At 36.6% G+C, this 24,534-nt stretch overlaps 2 protein-coding genes and 1 pseudogene across 3 annotated transcripts; 1 reads left to right on the top strand and 2 right to left on the bottom strand.

Moving 5' to 3' along the window:
* Positions 1 to 16: 16 nt before the first annotated feature.
* LOC143546532 (uncharacterized) lies at positions 17 to 3,164 on the bottom strand. The gene is made up of 10 exons (XM_077038186.1): positions 2,952 to 3,164; positions 1,622 to 1,957; positions 1,426 to 1,498; positions 1,230 to 1,342; positions 1,043 to 1,127; positions 876 to 948; positions 730 to 785; positions 537 to 602; positions 381 to 446; positions 17 to 303 (listed from the first exon to the last, which is right to left on the bottom strand). Exons 1-10 carry the CDS (start codon positions 3,125 to 3,127, stop codon positions 223 to 225), a joined length of 1,125 nt encoding a protein of 374 aa, XP_076894301.1. The 5' UTR covers positions 3,128 to 3,164; the 3' UTR covers positions 17 to 222.
* Positions 3,165 to 4,773: 1,609 nt separating this feature from the next.
* Positions 4,774 to 6,417, top strand: LOC143546540 (uncharacterized). The gene is made up of 2 exons (XM_077038193.1): positions 4,774 to 5,172; positions 5,233 to 6,417. The coding sequence occupies exons 1-2, from the start codon at positions 4,774 to 4,776 to the stop codon at positions 6,364 to 6,366; spliced, it is 1,533 nt and encodes a 510-aa protein (XP_076894308.1). The 3' UTR covers positions 6,367 to 6,417.
* A 1,315-nt stretch (positions 6,418 to 7,732) lies between these two features.
* Positions 7,733 to 16,851, bottom strand: LOC143546545 (chromatin modification-related protein EAF1 A-like; annotated as a pseudogene). The gene is made up of 20 exons (XR_013137605.1): positions 16,633 to 16,851; positions 15,377 to 15,559; positions 15,243 to 15,297; positions 15,049 to 15,146; positions 13,995 to 14,940; positions 13,774 to 13,893; positions 13,538 to 13,693; positions 13,269 to 13,457; positions 12,886 to 12,966; positions 12,311 to 12,368; positions 11,715 to 12,232; positions 11,590 to 11,643; positions 11,440 to 11,497; positions 11,207 to 11,295; positions 11,088 to 11,141; positions 10,904 to 10,984; positions 10,672 to 10,809; positions 10,261 to 10,588; positions 9,638 to 10,169; positions 7,733 to 9,565 (listed from the first exon to the last, which is right to left on the bottom strand). The product of XR_013137605.1 is annotated as a chromatin modification-related protein EAF1 A-like (transcript).
* Positions 16,852 to 24,534: the final 7,683 nt, after the last annotated feature.

Genomic DNA, 24,534 nt, shown 5'->3' with positions numbered 1-24,534 from the left:
TCTATTACCATTTATATAAAATATGCAAAGAGTATAAAATTACAAAGAACCTACAGCTCCTGTAATATGAAAAATGAGCTATACATTGATTTTTACTTCTTTCCAGATTTCTTATCTACAGCATACTCTACATTCCTAATATTATGATGTTTTATATAACTTTAACGTTTTGTTATCTAATCCATGGTACCTCACATGAATTGAGATGGAATGATGATAGGGTTAACTAGAGTAGCGTTTTCGCAGGTACAAGAACAATGCTGCTGAAGCTGCTATAGCATACGGGAAAATTGTCCATATTCCCTGTTAAATTATATAAATTATCAGCTTACTTGGTACTAAAAAAACGCAATAATTCTAGGTGAAAGATAAACTCTTACCACTACTGTGGCAACAGTGGCTAGGGCGAATACAGGGCGTCCTCTCAGCAAGAAACCAATTGCAAGCTGAGATGAAGAAAAAATACAGAATATATTGTGTTATTATTGCTAACTGTTTAAAAGATGTCAATTATGTGAATAAAGAAGTTTAATAACCTGAATCGGAAGAGTAATCAAGCCACCACAGCAAACTCCAGCAAAGAAACACTCGGGGGATACATCCTGAAAATATACAAGAAGCTATGTTTACAAATTTCTGCTTTAAATAGCAATATACAATTATGAACAACTATGTTTTTATGATGTTGGAAAGTAAATTGTCATTGCATAAAAACAGATGTTCACTAACCAGTGCCCCAGCAATAAAAGCCGTTGGATTTCTCACTCCAAGTGAAAACCGCTCAACTGCACATTATAATGTGAAAAGAGTCACCAAAAAGGAGATCTAAATATAAACAACTATTGATATGTAAAATATGTGTGGACTGAGCTAACCAAAACCGATGAGATTCCCATATCTTTGAACAAGGCGGGTAAGGGCAACAGCTTTTTCTCTGCTAATTCCTAACTACAATCATTGTTAAGATTTAATTAACATAATTCATGATATACACAAAGCAAGATAAATGTGAAAATAGTAAAGGTACTAGGAAGAAATAAACCTTTGAATAAACATCATCAGATGCACCAGATTTCTTAAACAGCCTCCCAAGGTAAAACGGTATCATATCACTAATACAGACTCCCCTGAAATTTACATTTATAGTTATTATGCAATTTTCAATAAAAAATGTCATTTTGAGAACAATAAATTGTGAGACTTATGCTAAAATATACGCACTCACTAACCAGTATACCCACAAAACAGTGGATAATATGTGTGGGCCGCTTTTAGAAAATAATTCAACAAAAGCCTGCCTCGTCCCATCTAATGACAACATTCGTGCTAAGGAAATGCCAACCTACAAATTCAAGGTCAGATATTTATAAACAATAGAAATGGTTTAAAATGTCTGATTATATATATGGAAGAAAAATCACGCACCCATATATTCAAAGCCTCTTCACTGATGAAAAGTCCACATCCAGCAGCCATTAACAGCCAAAAATAGACCCATCTGCCACGCAAAATTTAGAAATTTATTATAAAACAATCTCTGATTGTGTTCTGAGGAATATAATCATCAACAAAGTGAAACTCGGTTATTTGAAAGATGAAATTTAAATAAATATTAATATACCCTGGAGTGTATTCTGGAAGTATGACTTTGTATCCAAAAGCATTGAAAGAAAAACCAACATCGGGTATAGAAGAGGTAGATGCACCCTTAGCCAGTATTTGAATTCCAGAAATGGGCCCCTGACTGGGCTGCTTGAGACATATAGACAACAGTGTAACTGTTACAGCTATACCTAGAAGTATTGCAAGTACTGCCAGAAATGAACTCCTTGTATCAGTGGTTTTAGTGTCTGTACTCCCAAGTATGACATCAGCGACTTCATCTCGTCTCTCAGAGTTATCTATGTCGCTTGAAGTGTCAGAATGTTCTTCATCCTCTTGCTTAAAGCTTCTAAAACTAAATATAATGAACAAAATGGTAAAATGTATACATAAATGGTTCATGAAGAAATAAATGCAATTGTGACTTTTTAAATTACATATATCGGTTTAACATATATGGTTACAGATGTGTTTCAATTAGGCCAGTAAACGAACGAAACGTTCATGAACCAAAAAAGATTTCCAATTATATGTTCGTATTCGGTTAAAGTTAAATGAACGAACATGCCATTGTTAGTGTTTGTTTGGTTCGTTTAGAGGTCTGGTTTCAATCAAGCATTAGCATTAAACAGTAGAGTGTAGACCTGTAATCGAACCGAGCCAACACGAGCAAGGGCATGTTTGTGTTTGTTCATTTAACTTTAAATGAACACGAACACTTAATCAAACAAATATTTGTGTTCATTTCGTTCGTTTAAAAAATGAGCATTTCCGTTTACGTTTGTTTAAAATCTAAACGAACAGTTCACTAGCATAACTGTACAAAGACAAATGAACATATATGAACAAACGTAAATGAACACAAACAAACATAAACTACATAAATGAACACACTTAGCACAAACGAACAGATAAAAAAACATCAAGTAGATGACTCATCTAGATAATATTTGATTATTTTCTTTTAATATGTAAACGCACATAAACGAACGGAACATGTGTTCATGTTCGTTCGCTTAATTAAACGAACACGATTTTTTGTTCATGTTCGCTCGTTTATTAAATAAACGAACTTCCCGCCGAACAGTTCATTGAACATTCAGTTCGTTTACACTATTAAACAGGATACGCTGCTGTTTTCTATCTATTATCAATTGTGTCTTAAATTCTGAATAAAGAAAATTAAGATCACCTGACTTAATTTCAGCATCTGCAGTCCTAATTAGCATAGCAACAAATCGCGTGACAAACGACTAACTAATAACAATGAGAATGCTGACAAAAGGTACTGTATAGAAATGTTATCATATACATACAAAATTATACAACAGAATAATAATAATAATTACCGAAACTTGGAACGTCTGAACAAAATTATTAGCGCACTGTTAAGGCCGAGTTTTGCATTTTGCAAGAGCAAATTAATATTACTGTTTGAGCGATAACTGAAGAAGGACTTGGCGGACGGTTGCGGACGGTTTCGGTGGTGAAATGATAAGTTTCCGACGGTAAGAACCACCGCCATTGACGAAGGCGTGTGGCGGACGTCAGCCAACAGGTTGGTGGTCACCAGTGCACAGGAAGTGTGTCTGAGATGATGAGTTTGGACTGACTCGTCTTTAGATGCTTCTGGAGTTATGGGCATTGAGTCCATCATACTTGGGCTTTATTTTATTGGTCGTAAGTTGTAAAATGTTTTCTTAAAGAAAAATTAAATTTTAATAATTCAAATTATTAATTTATTAAAAATTAAAACCTAAACACCGAAATGAAACCAAAATAATAAATATTTAATATTAAACTTTGATAACAAAGAAACTCATAAAGTAACACATGTATTAACAGTATATTAATATTAAAATATGTTGAATGTAATTAAGTTGAGTGTAATTTAGTCTAACTTTTTTATTAACAAGAAGTAATAAAAATGAATGTTATTTATATAAAGGGTTATTATTTTAATAATATAGTAGATTATATATAATAATTTAGAACTTTGTTGCCTTCAAAGTCTTTTATTGGATCACTTTGCGACCCCTTACCTGTGATATTCTATTTTTATTTTTTTTAGTTGAAGTTTGTAATGTACATAACAAAAATCAATTGAAATCAATTTTGTTTATGTTTTGTTTTAGCTATGGTAACGTAATAAATATGATTGAAACCGACCGAACTCGCACAAACTCACAACGTTTTGTTTTATTTATAGTACTGTACGAGCGTAACGAGAACCAACCGAATGCTAATTTTTTTTTAATAATGGTATCGTAACTAACGTGACGAAACCCGACTTAATTACCAACGATTAATTTTTACTAACCGACTCCACCCCACTAGTCCACCTTAAGATTTCTTTTTTTAATTCTAGTACAATGACACACGTAATTGAAATGACCGAATTTGTGTTTATTACACTTGGGACCGACAACGTTTTAGTTTATCATCACTAAAGTTTTAACGGCCTACCGTGATGCAACCCGTCGGGTAAATACTAGTTTAATAAATATTAAATATAACAACTTAGAAGTTTGGTGTCGCAAAGCTCCTATTGGGCCACTTGCGACATCGTATTGGTGGTATTTTGTTTTTCTTATGTTTTTTGGCCAATAATAAACATAACGAAAATCGTTTGAATGTCAATTTTGTTTTTGAATTTTATTATTTTGTTTTTGTTTCGGTACTATGATGAAAATTGACTGAAAACGCGGTGCGTTTTGTTTTAGTTCCAGTACCGTAACAAAACCAACCAAATGCTGATTTTGTTTTTTTTAGTTCTGGTACCGTAACGAACACGATAAAAACTAACATAATTCTCGTAGTCTCACCGCCTCAACATCCGGGATCAATAACGTCGTGCCGTTGCCCCCAATTTTATAATGTTTTGTCTTAGTTTCAGTATAATAACGCACGTAAACAAATTCGCATTGACTTACCACATCAGCGCTTGAGATTTACCACCGTTGGGCTTTACTGACATGAAACAGTAGTTTTTATATATTTTGATAGGACATCAATTTGAGGATGAGAAAATGTATATAGCGGGTCGGATCGAACAACCTACCACCACTACTACCTAGCGCACTTTAGAACCACCAATCACTTGTTTTTTTTTTTTTATCATCGACCACCACCAACCATCTAATTCACACGCAGCAGCTTTCCACCGTATGTATGGCGACCACCACTCCATCTCCACCACATGAACAAGTAGAAGAAAACCCCAACTACCAACCACCGATCACCAATTCACCGCCTCAGGAGTTTGTCCCGTCACCACCAATTGAATACTTAGACCACCAATTCACAACCTCAATTTCACCTTCTCTACCACCACAACAACCGGAAAACTCAGCTGACCTCTACCTATTTCCACCACCAGAAGACATTGAACACCAACACGAACCTCCGGTCCAGCCTCCATCTCCACCTGAACACAAGTTCTACCATCAACCACCACCACCGCCACCGACAGCTACCGAACTACCACCGGACAACTTTATCCAAAACCACGAATATCCACTTCCAACTCAACAGCCGTCACCATCACCGTCAACACCACCAACTGCACCTGTAGAAGAAGAAGAAGAAGAAGAAGAAAGCCCTAATTATCCCATTATTATAAAACCTGAGCCTACATCACAAACCGACCCTAACCCTAATTTAGATCACCAATCACCTGCAAAATCACCAATTCAATCAAACCCTAGCCCTAGCCCTAGCCCTAGCCCTAACCCTAACCCTAACCCTAATCAATCACCCAAAAACCCTTCTCCATCACCACCACCAACAACCCGATCACCACCGGGCGATGACACGCTAGAACCGATCACCACCGTAACACCACCACTAGGAATCCCACTCCTCCCCGCACCTTCGCCACTCAAACCACAAATCTCACCATGGACTCACCAGGAAACCGTAAACTTAATCCAAGCATACCAAGAAAAATGGTACTCGTTAAAGAAAGGACCGTTGAAGGCCGGACAGTGGGAGGAAGTGGCCATCACGGTGGCTGCGCGCTGCGGATATGACGAGCCGACAAAAACGTCGAAACAGTGTCGACACAAGCTTGAAAAGCTGCGTAAACGGTACCGTACAGAGCGGGGAAAACCGAGGTCCAAGGCGAATGCGTGGAATTTTTTTAAGCTTATGGATAATTTGGAGAAAGGGCCGTTGCCGATTTCGTCGTCGCAGTCTATGGCATTGGTTGAGTATCAGAAACCGAGCAGTTCGAATGGGAAGAAGAGGAAAGTTGTTTATCGTGAAGACGATGATATTGATGATGATGATGATAATGATGACGAGAACAATGATGATGGTGATGATGAATATGTTGTTAATAAGAGAACTAGTCGCAGCCGCAGCAGCAGCGGGTCTAAGAAGTATAGTCCTCATGTGCCTAATGGATATTTAGCTAGAAATCTGAGATACGCGGATAGTGGAAGTAGAGTGGTGCGGGGGTTGAGGACGCCAGTGGTCCATAAGCGTAAAGTGTTTAAACAAGAGGAAGAGGAGGAAGAAGAAGAGGGCGGTGGAGAAGAAGGGGTGGCGACGCAACTGGCGGCGGAAATAAAGGGTTTTGCAGAGAAGTTTGTAAAGATGGAGAATAAGAAGATAGAGATGATAAGAGATGTAGAGAGGTACAGATTGGAAATGGAGAATAAAAGGATGCAAATGGTACTTGAATCACAGCAGATGCTTGTGGAGACTGTTAACAAAGCTTTCAGTAGCTCTCTTAAAGCAAACAAGCTTTCTGCAAATTGACAGCAACTGGAGATTGCAAGGGTTAAAGTTTTAAGCTTTTTTTTTTCTTGTGTAGGCTATATATTGCTTTGAGTTAATAAGTTTATTGTTGAGACTTTGTAGATCTAAAACTACTTTGAAATCCTTAAGTCCTGTTATTACTTATATTGGACTGTTTAACATGTGACAAGAACATGATGGGATACACAAACTTTTATGTAACTTGAGTTTCAGCTGCTACATGTATAAAATGTTGTTTTCTGAATGTTGTAAATAATTTTGAAGGGTAAGCTATCGTATAGAGCCTCAGTTTCAAAATCAAAGACTATTAAGTTAGAAATTTTAAATCTATTTTCTTTGATAAAGAAACATGAATGTTTGGTTTAAATGGTTTACACATTTATTTAAGCAAATAATATAATATCTAGCCGGTTAATCTCAATTTTTTATAATTTGATTTGACCTGACAAAATTAGATTTGGCTTATAAAAATAACTTTATGAAGTAGTTTCGGTATTGTTGAGTTTTTTGTATTTATAGTTTGTGTTTCCACGCTACAAATCATGTAGTCTATTTAGTTAAAGAGAGTCGACTGGTTATGAACTAATGACTTATGGAATGAGTTTTACTTTTAAGTTTTGATGGTTTTGGGACTCGGGGCTCATGATCCGTCTAGTTACATGAAGCCATTTGCCCGCATATTATATGATCTTAAAAAGTATAACAAGTAGAATGTTATTGTTTTTATAAACTTGAAATTGACAAAAATGTAGAATTGTTACGAAAACATCGTATTCCAATTCTTTGGGTCAGATCACACAAAAGATAACATGTCAAAATGGATCACTGTTAAAACACTTGCTAACATAAGTGGGTCCAAACAGGTGAGTAACCGACGGTCATTGTTTATCATCAACATTTATTGGCTTTCGCTTCCAACACCTAATGGCCAACCCAAGAACTTTAGTTCACATCCGTTTTCATTCTATGTAAAGGAATACCTTTTATACAACAGCCCGTTTTGATCAAGCCCAATTTTACTCAACTTATAACAAACGAACCATTTTGCCAGAGTTATCGATAGAGTCTAACAGCAGCATATGCATACTCAAGGCTTTCTTAAGTCGTCCAGTAACCGTCATGATGAGAGGAGTCTCATAATTGTTTACCGTATCCAACCACCTAGTCGCTGAAAAATGATTTCTTATTGCTAGAAGTCCTATTTTACATAACATCAAATGATCATTCTTTTTATCTTTATTAACTTATAACTGTATATGTTCGTAGGATGCTTATACTCCCTAAAGGCCTAAACCACAATGACCAACTAAAGATGGGTTTAGTTCTTATTTAAATGAAAATAAAAGAGGTGGGTGATCTAAGTATTCACAAAATTTTTCCCAGCCAATAACAACAGCCACCTATTACAAAAGGGTACTAATAATAATAATAATAATAATAATAACAATAATACACAGACAGGGCTAGTCTAAACTAAAAAAAAGACTGGAGATGGAAGTCCTGTCTATTTGTCTGTCTGTACACATACCTCCTTTTCTTTCTTTATCTCCCCACCCACATGATTTTATACAAACAACCAAGAATAACCCCTGTCAACATTACTTTAACTTCTCTTCTCTTCCGTTCAGTTAACCTATGCTAACTAACATTTAGATAACAAATTGCAGCCTCTTCCCATCATGGAACTGACAATCTGCAAAATATTTAAAACCAAATGTTATTTGCAAACACCTCTTCCAATTTGGTACTTTTTTCTAAAACGACTTGTTTCAACCGGGCACATTTTGGTCGGAACTTGTTTGACCAGAGGCCACTTTGGTCAAAACCTGTTTCGACCCGACAATTTTGTCAGCCTTAGTTATAAGATGTTCAAAATACTCCAGATTGCGACAGATGAGTAGTGAACAGGAAGATATTAACGGATAATGATGAAGGGAAATCAAAAGCTGCAACTGCAATGACGTGATTGCAAGAATAAAGAAGGAAACTAACCTCTAGATTGATCCTCATGGGAATGACCGCTCAACCCAAAAGGTATGGCCCATAACCACTTTTCCATCTAAAGTTAGCAGGTAAAGGAGGAATAGTAGTTATGAAGGTGGTTGCTGCTGCTGCTATACACCCACATCATGCTCAACTGGATTAGCCAAATTGTGTGATGGAGACTGCTTATGAACCTTAACCTGGTTCATGGGTGGGGTCCAGACTGTTCACTATCTGTCCCTACGCTGCTCAGTTTAGGTGGAGACACCCGCACAGGGTTCTTAACTACAACTGCACCTGTGTTATCTGCAGGTGCAGACGAAGAAACAGGAATTTCAGTATCATTTGCATTATTACAAGGTGCATTGGGATTTACAACAGGTGCACTTGATTCAGTTTGCCTGCTCGTCTGGTCAGATGAGTTGACCTTCCGGTTAAGCAGCAACAGTTTTTGTGAAGCTGTTGCTTGTTTTTGATTAACCAACTTCTGGTTTAGCTGCGGTTGGTGGTTAGGTGAACCAGCAACAGCTGGCGAACCATGATTTTGATTCTTGATATTATCAGATAAATCAAAAGGGTTCGGGTTCTTTGACGAAGCAGCTTGTGTTTGACCAGAAAAGGTCTTCTGCTGGTGAGTTTGAGTTAAAGAGGAACTCGGTACAGACTGCTTGCCACTAGATGAACCAGGAAAACCGTTCTCAGTGGGAAGATTCTGATGAATCATCAAATTTCCCCTTCCACCTTTCATAAGCTTAGCCTGCTGCTGCTGATGTGGCAGATACTGCTGAGGTGGGCGCGGTCTCGGCTGCTTCACTAGCTGGTTTCCACTCATTTGAGGGTTCCTCACAAGCCCAGGATGTTTTGAGCCCATGGATGGTGAATTGGGCACTGGTGGAGATGAAGAATGTGCAGCAGCAGTACTTTGTGGAGATGAAACAACAGGAAGTTGAGTCTCTTGTGGTTTTACATGTGGCGTCACAGGATTGGATGCAGAAAATTGCTGTTGCTGCTGTTGTTGCAGTAAACGCTGTTGATGAAGTTGTTGTCTCTCTTTAGCCAGTCTCATTGCAAAAGCTGGATTTGGAGGTCCTTGGAAATGATGTGGATGATTAAGCATATGTGGCGACTGTTGTGGGGAAACTATATTAGTACCAAACGGAGGTACTCCTTGAGCAGTCCCACTTTGTGATACTTTCTGGTCTGTGTTCTGATTAGCCTGCAACAATAAATATTAAATAAGCACACAACGTTACTACTTGCAAGTTACAAGAAACAATAAAGAACTCACCCGACTCAGATGCATAGGATCACGCGGCCTCAACATCGAGTTTCCAGGGCCGGGCCCAGGGTGCATGCCAGAAGGACTTGGAGTTGGTGGATGAGCACCTGGAAAGCCTGGTCTAGTCATCTTCATGCTTCTATTAACCCCACACATAACACCCATACCACTTCCAGCAGGTAATAAGCGGACCCCACGATCGGTTGCCGATTGGGACCCAGGTGACAAATTGGCCTGCTGGGCTTTCCTTGCAGCCAACATTCGATTATATTGTTGCATTCGTTGCTGGTCATCTACCGATAACGACCCTGTTCTAGAGATACCATGCCTTCCCTCCCTAACGGATGCATTAAGTGAAGCAGATGCATGAACCGAATTGGATGAACCAGGTGCTGATGGGGTGGACCCAGAACCAGAACCAGGAAGCATGGATGCTGTGGGACTGTGGTTCGGAGCGGGTAACCCACCATTATTTGGACCTTGATAGCCAGCTGGAAGACCATCTGAGATAGATGAGATTGCTTCTGACAGTTCAAGAGGCCTAAAGACAAAATAAGCAAAAAAGAAATGTATCAGGGGTTCAGGAAGAAAGTAAAAGTGATAACTGAATCAGAATAAAACAGATAACTCACGTAAGGACGGGACCACCATTGAGGTTATTTGGGCAGACTTGAGAAAGAGCAAGTGCATGAGAACTATGAGGCGGCTGCGATTGTTTTGGATGCTGATGATCATTGTTTCAGGGGGAACAAAAAAGATTATGTGAGTCAACATAGAAATAGCAGTCATATCCATTCAGATTTCAAAAAAGATTAAAACCTATACCAACTGAATACAACTCACATGTGACCACCTGTAATGCTGTTTTTGTCCAATCGTAATAATTTTCTCAAAATGAGATTTGAGAGTCTCCTCCTCCATTGGTCCCTGCAACCGCTGAAATAACTGTCTTGCACTACCCTGCATGAGAGAAGCCATTATTTAGTTCAACTATGGACGTTAATAGATTTTAAAATACAGAAAATAAAATAAATGAATATTGCCTCGGGAATTCCAGGTAAGGTAGATTGATAAGGCTGAGAAGATCCAGAATCCTCGGCACTATCAGCTCCATCACCAGTATTCATATCCATTAACATTTTGTGGCGTTCTTTGCATTCGTTAGCCTTTCGAAAGACGCACTACACATGTTGCATTTTAAAACAGTTATTTATATATTACACTAATAAAACATTAACGTGTTTGATGTAGTCAATCAAGCTAGGTGAATAATACCTTAAACTGCAAACTGCTGTTCATGGCATCACTTATGAGCTCCCAATTTGGACCCATATCATGTACCAGAACAACAAGGGCCTGTGGAGGAGAGAATTCTATATGATACCTTACAAAAACTATTTCTTAAAAAAAACATATTAAATAAAATGACAACCAAAAGATGAAAGTAAAAAAGTTTAACCTGATCTTCAAATAATGACCATGGACTTCCCGAACCTGGCTGCCCAACAATGGTCTGCAAAAACGTATTTGCATCAATCCATCATGCAAAAAGAATCCTATTATTTTAATATACAATACCTTATGTGCTTTGACTTTTCTACTGTGATCGCGAACCAATAATTTCATGAACTTATTTGGGTTGGACATATTACTCATTTGAGAAGCAACTGGAAAAGAAAGTAGACCAGTCAAGGGAGTTACTCATTAGTGTATACATCTTTACATAAATATTGTCAAATGTAATTAGGTCGATTAGGAAAACTTTTTTTTTTTGAAAGTTAATTAGTTTTCAAGAAGTAAAAGAGCCATACCACTACTTCCATTAGAGTCAAATTGATGTCCATCCAGTCTCCTTCTTATGTGATCCTTCTGCATACTCATGATCGTGGAATCTATTAGACTTCTTTTTATATTTTTTTATATTTTCAAACCTTGTATTAAAATAAATGTTGAAACTTCACCTGGTCATTCTGAAAATTAGAATCATGTTGCCAACGATGATCAAAAGCGGATCCCTGCAACACCATAACAAACATTAGTCAAAATAAGTAAAACACATAAATGACTAGAGTAAATGTTTACATACAGGATGTTTTTCTTTCTTTTTCTTTCTAGGTCTATTTGAAACTTCCATGGAGTCAAACTGTAAATGCTTTTCATAGTCTCCAGCAGACTCAGCTTCCATATTGTTTGGTATTTGGGGGCCGGGTCCACCATGTAGAGTACTTTGTTCATCCTGAAAGGAATTGGTATCAGCGCTTGAAGCATCTGTTCTATTCAGTGCCTGAATGTGGCTAGAAGTCCCTGCATTGAATGAACTTATAACCCTCTGTCTAGAAGAAGCCGTGCGCACACGTTTTGTTGGAAATGTAACGTTTAAACTACTTCCAGGCCGTTTTCCACTTAGCACAGACGGTTGATTTCCAACAGTTCTTTCAGCAGATGGCATGAATGACCTATCAGCTCCGGTTTCATATGACCTTGGGCCGTATAACTTGAAGTTTTTCCTTCTTTTCTGAGCGACTTTTGTTGATTTGCTACCCTCAAATACACCTGGAAAGTAATATGTGTTTGTTTCTCCTTCATCCTCATCAAATGCATTATCTTGAAAGATTTGATGTACACACAGTTAGACTTATAATTTAATTTGTATAACAGGGTCTGAGAATAACAGATTAGTACCTGCAACAGCATCATAGCAAGATGTATCCACTTCCTCTTGCATGCTAGTGCCAGTTCTCTAAAGAGAGTAAAAAACACCATTAGTCAACCAAAGTCAACGAGAAAAGCATGGGAGAACAAGGAAGAATAATATATGGTTTCTTTTAGTTAGCTGGTAGTGAAAGAAAATGTTTCAATGATTAATATAGCGTGTAGTCGTCAAATTTGTTCAAACGAACAAAATTTTTATGGTATCTAGATATCTTGAATTTCATAGATACAGGCTTACAGATACCCTTATAGCATATCGTTTAAATGATAATCCGGTATTTAATGAAGATTTGCATGATCTATCAGGCATGAATGCATAAGATATAGTCAGCATAAATATCTAAATTGCCACAATTTTTATATACATGTAATAATGTTGACTATTGTTCAAAAAAGGTGAAGATAATATAAGAATGCTTCATATTTCTCATCTTTATAAATAATACCTCAATTCACATAAAAAGCAAACTAAGAGGGTGACAAAGCAGGAAAAGTTTTACAATGCTAACAAAAATAACATAGTATAATCGTTTGCATGATTTTACCTCAATCTGTTGCAAGTGAGAATCAATAGCTTTCCTGTAGGCTTCAATTGCACCAGGTGGTACTGTATAAAAGAGATTCTCCTGCATTCAAGAAAACCAAAATTTAAACAGAGATACCAATCCAAGTAAATATATCAAACATTGTTATATCCATTAGCTTTGTGTTGAAGTATCCGAGTGTTTTTGTTAACATGGAAAAATGGGTTGAGAGGTAAAGTAACTCGTAAAAACAGGTTGACAACACATAACCCGAATTGACGCATTCATTATTCATAGATCAAAACTGACATCTATAGCTATAGTATTAAATATAAAAAAGGAAGTTAAATGTGGTGTGATAGTGATTAAACTTATGTGTGAAGATACACGTCGTCAGTCCATACCTCTGTTAAGTTATCCTCCCATGAATGATCCATGACAGCTAGATCAGATATAACATGAGTCATAGGTGCTTGAACTGCATTGTACTGAGCTTGAGAGCTATTATACTCCATAAATCTCATTGCGTATCCCTGAATCCCAACTGCATGCTCCTTTTCAGTGGATTGCGACTCAGGTCTCTTGCATTTTACCTGTCAAATGTAACACGAACATTTGTAAAATATAAAATTACTCACATATAAGAACATTTGAAAATTGCAGAGTGAAAGACCTGTATTATGTGCCAAAACTGCATGACAGCTTCTGCTAAAGTGTGACATACTTCCTTTTGCTTCTGCATAAAACTTTGTTGTTGGAGTCTTAACCGTGAAGCAAAAGCAACTCTTCTAGAAACTTGAGAAGCTGCGGTTATTTTCCATAGGCGCTCCTGTGTAATTATATGTTTTATTAACAAGGAAGAACAATACAAAACAGTATTGACTCTGACTTGTATCAACAAAAACAAACCTGAGCAAAATCATTAGCCAACCATGACATTTCCTCAAGAACGAAATCCCAATGTGATTTTGCACCTCTCTCCAAAGGCAAGTTTCTAACAGATAATCCAGCTATTCTCTTGCGTTTTGCCTGTTCATAACAAATTTCAAATTAGCTATTGAGGACACTTTCATATTGCTACAATCAAATGCAGCTAAGTTTAAATTAATACATGAAAATGAAAAACCAACCTCTATAATTCGAGCCTCTTCTAAAATTGAGTCTTCATGCTCTTTGGTTGCCAACTTTAAGTTGTCAGCGGAACATGTACTTTGATCTGCACCATCAGTAGAATGCTTAACAGCCAATGTAGACTCCTGTAATGAGGCATCATTAGCATTTCCATCTTGAGATATAAAATTGGGTCCCACTGCATCAGTGCAGCCATCCAAACCAACTCCTTTGACAGATTTGGATTCTTTGAAGCTTTCCTCTTCCTTAACGGCAGGGCCATCCTCATTGCATATTGGGTCAATATTTAATATCTTATCAGTCTTTTCTGCACCTAATCTATCACTTTCCAAATTCTGTTCCATCGGAAGACCATTCCCATTATAGTCTTCAAAATGTTGACCAGTTTGGGTGCATGATGACTCAGAGTCCAAGACCTTTGCGGGGCCAGGTATGCTTTTTATCTCTTCTGTATTTCCATTGGTGGGACCCTTGGAATCTGTCAAATGAACCTGATCTGTACCCTCTAAAGATTCAGGTTCCTTTATAGATGTTATAAATGGAGCTTCCCCACCATCAGATTTTGTGGGCAAACCATGGTGATTCTCATTAGCCTCTGAAACAATAGAATACGGACCATGTTCAGGGCCAAGGGTTGATTGTACAGCTGGCACACCATCTAATTCTTTTTCTAAATGACTGATGGGATATTTTACGGCATCATGTGCTAAAACTTTAAAATCCCTGGAAGCTTGTCGAATAAGATCACGACTTGGACGGGATCTAACTCTGCGTTTATATGACTTTTTGGGCAGTTCTAGACCAGCAGAATCGCCTGATTCTTTCAGCAGCATAAGATTATCTGCACTGTTTGGTTCACAGACTGAAGGAGCCCCTAATCTACCACTACTTTCAACAGAATCTCCATGAGGTGAAGCAGTAATTGCAAAACTACCTTTTGCTTCACTACAGCACCGTAAGAAAATCATAATAAACAAAGAAAAGATTAGTTTAATAAAGATAATATTAAGAAATAATAATAACCAATGATATTATTAGACACTAGATACAGACCTTGTTACAAACTGCTCAGGATGTCGATCTTTTAACGATGTGGACTGGAAGCTGCCTGATGCTGCATTCCCAGGTTTTAAGTCTAATGGATCTCCACCCTGCAAATAGCAAACAATTGATCACATATTTATTCTCAAAATCCTTTGTAAAATAAAGATGGTGATGATGACAAAAAAAGTTTCGCATTGGCTTACTTTTTGTAGAAATTCTAATTCTCTTTTAAACTTCTCAGCAGCAGTGAATGATTGCCTGAATCAAAATTATCCATTATTGCGGCGATGATAGTTATATTAACATTTTGCAGTATACAAAAGAGAACCAAAGTTACCTAAGTTCGGCTTGAGTTTTCTCAAGATCGGATGATTGCAAAAGAGACGTTGTTGAAGGAATCCCAACTCCTCCCATGGAATCAAGTTCAGCATCGACTACAAGCATATATCCTGAAGTACATCCAAGCATAACTAATTAAGCACCTATAAGTCTGTTCCTGTCATTGATTCAAAAACTAAATCTGATGACAGAGGAAAAAGGATAAAAAGGCATGATTAGCGGACAGACCAAAAATTTTTTAGTATAAGACAGCAAAAAATATGAATCTTTATATAATATATATACCAAATAAAAGAAGTAGCATGGTGATCTAATAACTGATAAAAGTTGTTGGTGCTCAAGCAATTGTAATTTAATTCAAGATTTCCTTAAAAGAGCAAAATATTTAATGACAGGTATAAACTAAAGCTGAGAAGTCAACTGGTTAATAAAAACAACAATGCACAGACTAAAATCTGAGAAGAGCTTAAAAACGTAGTAGAGTGAGATCACATGGAAAATAACTAGCTCTTGATAACAAGCAAATATATCCTAACTATCAAGATAATAGCAGATCACAAGAACTATGTAAGGTAGCACATAAACATCAAACATCTGACCAACACTTACCACAAGAAACTACAACACATAATTAATACCAGGAAGGTATAAAGAAGCCTTTGACTATTTTTCAAGGACACATTTCATTTGTACCAACTAGTTACTTACGTCTGTGACTTGTAAGTGAATAAACGATAGGATGGGCGTCTATAAGGATGAAAAAAGGAAAATATTTACGGTATGCACACGCGCAACCTTGATATGAATATACGAATAAATCGTACAAGGAAACAATCTATATACAGATAATAACTGTTTACCATAACCGTAAATACGTTTCGTATCACGAATCCAACCAACACTAGTTTCCTGTTTATCACAATTAATCTAGGGTTCAAGTTCAGTCAAAGAAGTCTACGTGCACAACAGAGTAGAACAAACCAGTTCAATTCACATAAGCAATCACCATCATAAACATTTATAATCTCAATAAAAATGATCCATCAAACAAAACAAAAAACCCTACTGTTTGCTATTACTCAAGACTTACTTAGTTACCAGCATGCATTCAAGCAAAATGCATCAATTCAGCACTTCAATTACACAATCACGCATTCATAAACCAATAACCAACTCAAATTAAAAAAATTCAAATTCTAGGGTTTACATAGCAAAAACCATTTCATGAAATTCTAGGGTTTGGTTGAGATATACCTGAATTGCAGAGAGCAGAGGAACAATCAGGAGCTTAGAACCGTTTGCCCTATCGTATTGGATCGTTGTTGAATGTGTAATGGATGAATTTTGAAAGCAATAGCGAAATTTGCCCTAGAAAATACAGGACACGAGAGTTTGCCCTAGAAATAAATTAAATTAGCATGTGTATGTGTATAGATGATATGAATGTGAGGATTGGATTGGTGTGTGTGTGTGTGTATAATGTTGTAGTTCTGATTCTTGTGTGTTTCTCTCTCTATGATTTGCAAAAACTATTTCGTCGTCTGTCTGTCTGTCTGTCTGTGTCTGTGAGTAGTGGGCTGAACATGCAGACGTCGACGACGAGGGTGTATTTGGGCTTCTTTATATTATTATTATTATTATTATTATTATTATTATTATTAAGTAAATAATAAACTTTTTTGAGTGAAATGTGAATGTATTTCGTTCTTATTAAGTGTGTGATATGATTAGACATATATTCAAAAAGATTTGTAATTAATACACGATTCTAACATGTGTTACGTGATAAATTATGAGTTAAGTATACCTTTAGATTTAAACGGGTTTTCACTGGCTTCATCCTACAATGCATCCCTCACGAATTAGGTTCTTCGTCTAGTTTAAGAAGCCCAAATGGTGTAAGAAGAATTAAATTTGTGTGTTGTGATTGGTTAGAGCACATGGGCTTCATACTTTATAGTCATGCCATTAATAAATTTTCATAATCTTTATGGAATTTTATAAATATGAAGTGGCAATTTCTCATTGGTTGGTGGCATTCTTTATAAGTTTCATAAACTCAGCACGTCACTAATATCCTTATAAACTCGAGATAAACAAAAATTAATGTACTATAGTTGGTTTTTTTTTTGAACGACCAACTAATTAAATACAATAAGTTGATTTTCAAAACCTAAAAAGGTTCTCCGTGTACAACTATAGTACATTAATAAATTGGATGTGGCTCAATGGTAGAGCACTCACTTTACTAGTGAGAGGTATGGAGTTCAAACCTTACTATCATCAATTTATATGGGAGATATAAGGGATGACCTTAGCTTGCCAGGGTTCGAGTCCTGATCTCACCCAGTTTTACCGGCTCCTCGTTGTCGTGCCATTTGGCGGGCGTTGGGTTGGGTTTTATCCGGTGAATCCCTCAATAGGTGGACCGCTAGAGGCTCCGTCCGTCCAGACTAGTGGCCGGCTCGGGCTACCTTTAGCCATTGGTTAGAGCACATGGGCTTCATACTTTATAGTACGCGGCCCCCATTGGCTAAAGGTAGCCCGAGCCGGCCACTAGTCTGGACGGACGGAGCCTCTAGCGGTCCACCTATTGAGGGATTCACCGGATAAAACCCAACCCAACGCCCGCCAAATGGCACGACAACGAGGAGCCGGTAAAACTGGGTGAGATCAGGACTCGAACCCTGGCAAGCTAAGGTCATCCCTTATATCTCCCATATAAATTGATGATAGTAAGGTTTGAACTCCATACCTCTCACTAGTAAAGTGAGTGCTCTACCATTGAGCCACATCCAATTTATTAATGTACTATAGTTGTACACGGAGAACCTTTTTAGGTTTTGAAAATCAACTTATTGTATTTAATTAGGTGTAACATACTGAAAAATAAACTGAAGTGAGAAAATAAGTCTTATTAATTAATCATGATCGACAAATTTATAAGCTAAAAAGATGCAAATAGAAGTGCAATCGTTCTCTCGCGTAATATATCCGCTCTCCTATTTTTATTTATTTATTTTAATATTAACACTAATCTACCGCGTCCTCTACCCACACTTGTTTCCTCTTTTTTCATTGAAGGTCTTGGGCAACGGATGTCGGCAGTTGAATACAGAGTCATCCTTAAATATCGGCTTATGATTCCCCTTTTCCCTCCAGATGAATTATGCCCCATTTGTAAAAAAGCTTGTTTGGATAGATTCGGTGAGCATGCCCTCCACTGTAAGGAATTGCTGGGATTCAAGTATCGTCATGACTGGGTTAGAGATGTGTTATGGGATGTGCTTAGACGTGCCGGAATCTCAGCCAAGAAAGAGGCACCTGTTAACTTTTTGACTGATCCGCGTGAGGGAAGATCTACCCCTGCGTCCTGCGGATGTTCTTGTGTTTGGCTGGGCAGGGGGTAAGCATGCGTGTGTTGACCTCACTGGGGTGTCCCCGTTGGTGGGGCTGAGAGACAGTGGCTTCGTACCGGGACAAACGGTTTTGAGAGCGGAGTCTAGAAAGGTTATTAAGCATGAGACATTGTGTTTGGAGAATCAGCACGTGTTCATTCCATTTGCCTTCGACACTTTTGGATCTCTAGCTCCCGAGGCGGTTCGCTTCTTGGAGCGGGTGCAGAAGGTGGTCCACAGTGACTCGCAGAGCCCGAGGAACCAAGGATTTATATTTAGTAGAATAGGCTTTGTGATTCAAAAGGGGATAGCGGCGCAGCTTGTTGCTCGCTTACCCATTATCCAGATGTAGTTCGGTTTGTGTTATATAAAATGATATTAAAATAAAAAAAAATGGTGATAATGAAAAAATCACACAACATGGACATGTATCAAAGAAGTTGCAAAGTTACTAGCCACAAAGGTTGTTAGTGTCTGAGAGACTAAGACGTTGTTAACCAACGTTGCCAGATGATACGAAAGCTTCAATGACCATAGAAGAGATGTAAGAACATTGATTTTTTACTTGTGGTTTCTTGTTTTGGCGTGTGCCTTTTATTTTGTTGTATCTAAGCTACCGATATGATTCTCGACTCATTTGATTCTTCTACATTTAAATTAATATGTGCAAAACAAATTATATCTCCATTGAGGAGAAAACGAGGACGTATGCATAGCAAAGTTAAAAGGATGTAAATATAATATAACGTGTTTGGTAAAATTCTAACTGTGCTTAAGATATGTCCAATTAAAGATTGACTGTTAATAATTTTTAATACGAGGAAGATATGAAAGCGAGAATACACAAAATTACAAAAAAATATTAAGGTATAATAAGGTATGATAGTTTCGACTTGTTAGGTTATTATACAAGATGTCTACAATAAGGCATGATATATGTATAGTAGTGTTGTCAATAATTTGCAAAATTTAGTAAGTTAATACGCAAGTTATCCACATTCAAGTTTAAACACAAGTTGTTTAAGATAAGCAAACACAAAGTTTTTTAGAAATAAACAAAGTACAATGTGTCTGCTTTAAACACAAAGTATTTAAAAATTAAATACAAGTAAATCATACGGTTTGGTTCGGTTTTATGCGGTTGGTTATCAGCACAAACCATAGACCATGCCGTTGATTAAGGTTTGAAATTTTTTAAACCGATCGACTAAAGGTTACGATAAAGACAAGTCAACCGTCAAATCAAACCAGTGACCAGTTTCGGCACTTTTACGGTTTCGAACCAAATCATCAACACCCCTAGTAATGATGTAATGATCCAACTGATACTTCTAATTGTGATTCTGGAGTAGGGACATTGTTGTGATAAAGAAAATATCGTCATACTAAGTGTATAAGACCATATGAACTTTATCAAATATGTGGTAATGTGACGACTTGATTGACAAGAAAACTGAGATGGTAGGATTAGAGAGTAAAAAACACCGTCATTGTGTAAACTAGATCATTCTATTAGCCTTATTGCAAACGTTTAGTACATATATATTCATACATGTCACATATACATGCATTATACTTACAATGGTCTTGGAGGAGACCGTCCCCTGTCGCTATCCAGGAGATATTTGTTGGTACGATTTCAATGGTCCACTCATAATGGTTGTCACATGTCATTTTCAGGACCACTTTTTGTCTTTTTTTAACTCACTTCCCTTGTTTCTTTAACTCTCATCACCAAAGAATTTGCACAACTCTATTATGATTTAATTCTTTTGACTTCCCGTCTAATATGACGATTCGTCATTTTCGTGCTAGTACGACACAACACTTATAACCATTAGTAGGTTGTAACCCGTATTCCTTCTTCCCATATTTATGCTTATTTCTTCCCCCTTTTTTTGTTTATTTACTTACAACGGTTTTTGATGCAACCAAAACATTGGTTTAATTTGAAAGCCATATATTCTAAAATGTGAACAAGACTTGTAACCCTGACCTCACTAGCCGACAACTATTTTTGTTTAAAAGACAATGAAATATACAAACACAACTCTAGCCTCGGGAGGGCCACTCCCAGTAAAGTAGCAATCGTCAAACGCTGGACTTTATTTTAATTTACGTATTTGAATGATTACCCTATAAACAATTACACAATTCCAAACCGGTCATGTCCAATCCTTTACCCCGAAAGAATGAGTTGCACACCAAACCTTTTTTTACTTGCTTTGATCCAACCACCTGGTTTCAACCCGAACAAGTTTGGACCAAAACCCTCCACCAACCTCACATGCCCTCATACATGGAAACTCTCTTATCTCCTCCGAAGACAGTAGTCCATAGGCAATAACTTTTGTCTTGAAATATGGCATTGTCCTTGAACATGGATAGAGTGGAACACCATGGTTTGCATACCATAACTTGATAAGAAAGATTAACTTCTCAAACAAAAGAACAAATAAATGTTAAAATACAAAAATCATACATTTTCTTTATAAAACGTGTGACTCGTACTCTCTAACATATATGTTAAGAATACTTTAAAGTTACCAATTTATCATATTAATAAACTATATTAATCATCTCCGGATTAAATATTTTTATATTTCCCAATAGCAAAAGGGACAAATTCACTAATTATTTATAAATCATTAAACTTATAAAATATAAGTAAAACTAATACATGATACAGAGAGCAGGTCTTACCCAAGAAAGATGTACCATAACTTATTAACTTTAGTATATAATGAATATATAACCGATCATATACACAACTCTTAGCACATTATTAATAAGATCTTGTACAACAAATTATTACAATATCATTGGTAGATGAAGCTTCCTAAATCTATATCAATTCATCTCAGTAACCTTAAATTGGTCAACAACTCATGTGTCACTCCTTCCTCTACAAAAAATCAAAGACAGAAAACCTTTATCGTTCCAATCATAAAAACTCATGTACCTAACAAAAATCAATTTCCGAGGCAAGGAAAGTTTACATTCACAACATGAACCTAATGAGCATGCTACTAAAGAGAAAAATACTCTCATATTCAACCGTCTTTGTCTTTTCTCATGTAATTTTTTCAACTTATGCTAGATTTTATGTTGGGAATTGACTATAACAAGTTACTAACTATTGTATCGACAGATATTCAATGTGTTCAATGCAAGGAAGCCTTATAAAATGAATTTTTCGAAAGAAATTACTAAAAACCGTCTGCTTCTAGAGATTTTAGGCTTCATCATGGTTCTTCAGGTCATAATCGTCATGTTTATTGGAAACATTACTTCAACTGTGAGGCTGAGTTGGCAATTGTGGTCGGTGTCTCTTGCAATCGGGCTATTCACGTTAGTTGTATTTTGAAATCATTCTAGCATTGGGTTATTCAGGTTAGTTGTATTTTGAAATCACTCCAGCTGACACCATAATAATATAGGCATGCTTTCTTATTTTCATGAAAAAGACCTTCAAAATAACACAAACAATTTTAGGGTTTCAGCGATAATATTCTTAACATATCAATCCAAACATAACCTATGCAGTCATTTCATCGTATATTTGAAATACTGATTAACCAACAAAGCCGATTAATTGTGTCCCCAGAGCAGCAGATGATGAGAATGTGTGTTAATAAATCTTGATAAGGAACATCTTATGTACTCGGTACTCGGTAGCGTGTTTTTATGCAAGATGTCTATAATAAAGTATGATATATTTATAGAAGTGTTGTCAATAATTTGCAAAATTTAGTAAGTTAATACACAAGTTGTTCACATTCAAGTTTAAACGAAAGTGTATAAGGTAAGCAAGCACAAAGTTTTTTAGAAACAAAGTACACACTCTGGTTTAAACACAAAGTATTTAAAAATTAAATACAATTAAATCATGCGGTCTTGTCAGGTTTTATGCGGTTGGTTTTCGGCACAAATCATAACCATACCGTTGGTCAGTGGTGGATCTTCAATGTCTAGTATGGATGAGCCGAATGTCACAAGACCCAACAAAAAATTTTCCTACTTCTAAGTTTTCGGTGGGCCATCCGGTTTGGATCGAGTCAAGTCAAACAATAAAAACTCTATATTCAATTATTCAACTAAAACACTAATTACCGTTCCTACATATAAAAATCATTTTTTTAAATAAACAAAGACAATATACAAGGGAAAGATGAGTATTTGAAAAAGACAAGATGCGAGAAGAGATATTGGTACCTCAAATTCACATTCAAATACCAAATTCACTTAATCAAAACACGCATATTCCAGATTCATGAAAGGAGACCAAGTTCAACACTAATTCGTCCAATAATTCCAAACCCTAACATACCAAATTGTAAAAAAGAAGAGAGAGGACAAAAATAAACATGTTACTTACCTAATGTATGAATTGTTTTTCGTGAGCACTCATAAGTCGACCTCCTGGTCTAGAAGTCTGAGTCTTATTCGAAATATCTACTTCCACTTCTGTTCGATTTCAATTTCACACCTTAGCATCCAGACAAAAACTCTTATGCTTCAATTGTTCGATCAGGGTTGGCAGTGTGGACTTATTGTTGTTTTTTTTCTTTAAAAATCAATTTTTAAATGGGCTTATGGGGTTTTCTTTACATTTATTAGGTAAACAGTTTCCCGTTCTTCGGGTTTAAGGAATTTATTTAAAAAATGTTCAAGTGTGGTCGAACACAAATAATATAGATGGGCCAGACACAAATAAGATGGATGGGTCGGACTCAATAAATATAATTTTTTTTGACTTTTTTGGAAAAAATTACCTTACTAAGCGAAAAAGTTGGATGAGCCGAGGTCCGCTTTGGCCCCTTAGATGATCCATCCCTGCCGTTGGTTATAGTTTGAAATTTTTGGAAACCGGCTGACTAAAAGTTAAGATAAAAAAAAACCAACCGCCAAACCAAACCAGTGACCACTTTGGGCGGTTTCAAACCAAATCACGAACACACCTAATGATGATCCAAATGATACTTCTATTTGCGGTTCTGGATTAGGGCCATTGTTATCGAAAACAAATATCGCCATACTAAGTGTAAGAGACCATACCATATGAACTTTATCACATACGTGGTAATGTAACGAGAATACATAGATGTTAGGATTGGAGAGTAAAAAACATAGTTATGGTGTAAAGTAGATCATTCTCTAAGCCTTGCTACAAACGTTGAATATATATATATATATATATATATATATATATATATATATATATATATATATATATATATAGTCGTGCATGTCACATCTATATGCATTATACTAACAATGGTCCCCGGAGGGGACTATTCCTGTCGCTATCCAGGATATATGTTTTGGTATAACTTGAAGGGTCCATTCTATAATGGTTGTTACATGTCCTTTTTGGGACTACCTTTTGTCTTTTTTTTACTCGCCTCCGTTGTCTCTTTTAACTTTTCTCACCAAACATATTTGCCCAAATTTATTATAATTTAGTTCTTCTAACTTCCCGCCTAATCTGGTGATCCATCATTTCCCTACTAGTACGAAGCGACACTTATAGCCTTTAATAGGCTATAACCCGTATTTTTTCTTCCCGTATTTACCCTTATTTTCTCCTTTTTTGTTTATTTACTTACGGCGGTTTTTGTTATGACCAAAATATCGGTTTAATTTGAAAGCTACTTGTTCTAAAATGTGAACAAGACCTGTAACCCTACCACACGAGCCGACAACTATTTTTGTTTAAAAGACACTGAGATATACAAACACAATCCAGCCTCGGGAG

Source organism: Bidens hawaiensis, unplaced genomic scaffold, assembly GCF_021521415.1.
Source record: "Bidens hawaiensis isolate Kalapana, Puna unplaced genomic scaffold, B.hawaiensis_p1.1 tig00014401_1, whole genome shotgun sequence".
NCBI lineage: Eukaryota > Viridiplantae > Streptophyta > Magnoliopsida > Asterales > Asteraceae > Bidens > Bidens hawaiensis.
The sequence above is the reverse complement of the archived record's forward strand: the minus strand, read 5'-3'. Positions and strand labels throughout refer to the sequence as shown.

What these genes read in the sequence shown, in the direction of transcription:
- LOC143546532 (XM_077038186.1), bottom strand. Translation starts at nt 3,127, where the DNA reads ATGGCGGTGGTTCTTACCGTCGGAAACTTATCATTTCACCACCGAAAC. An exon ending in TGGGAATCTCATCGGTTTTG is followed by an intron (nt 786 to 875) that starts GTTAGCTCAGTC and finishes TATAATGTGCAG; the next exon opens with TTGAGCGGTTTTCACTTGGA. An exon ending in CCACTGTTGCCACAGTAGTG is followed by an intron (nt 304 to 380) that starts GTAAGAGTTTAT and finishes ATAATTTAACAG; the next exon opens with GGAATATGGACAATTTTCCC.
- LOC143546540 (XM_077038193.1), top strand. Translation starts at nt 4,774, where the DNA reads ATGGCGACCACCACTCCATCTCCACCACATGAACAAGTAGAAGAAAAC. An exon ending in CAACACCACCAACTGCACCT is followed by an intron (nt 5,173 to 5,232) that starts GTAGAAGAAGAA and finishes ATAAAACCTGAG; the next exon opens with CCTACATCACAAACCGACCC.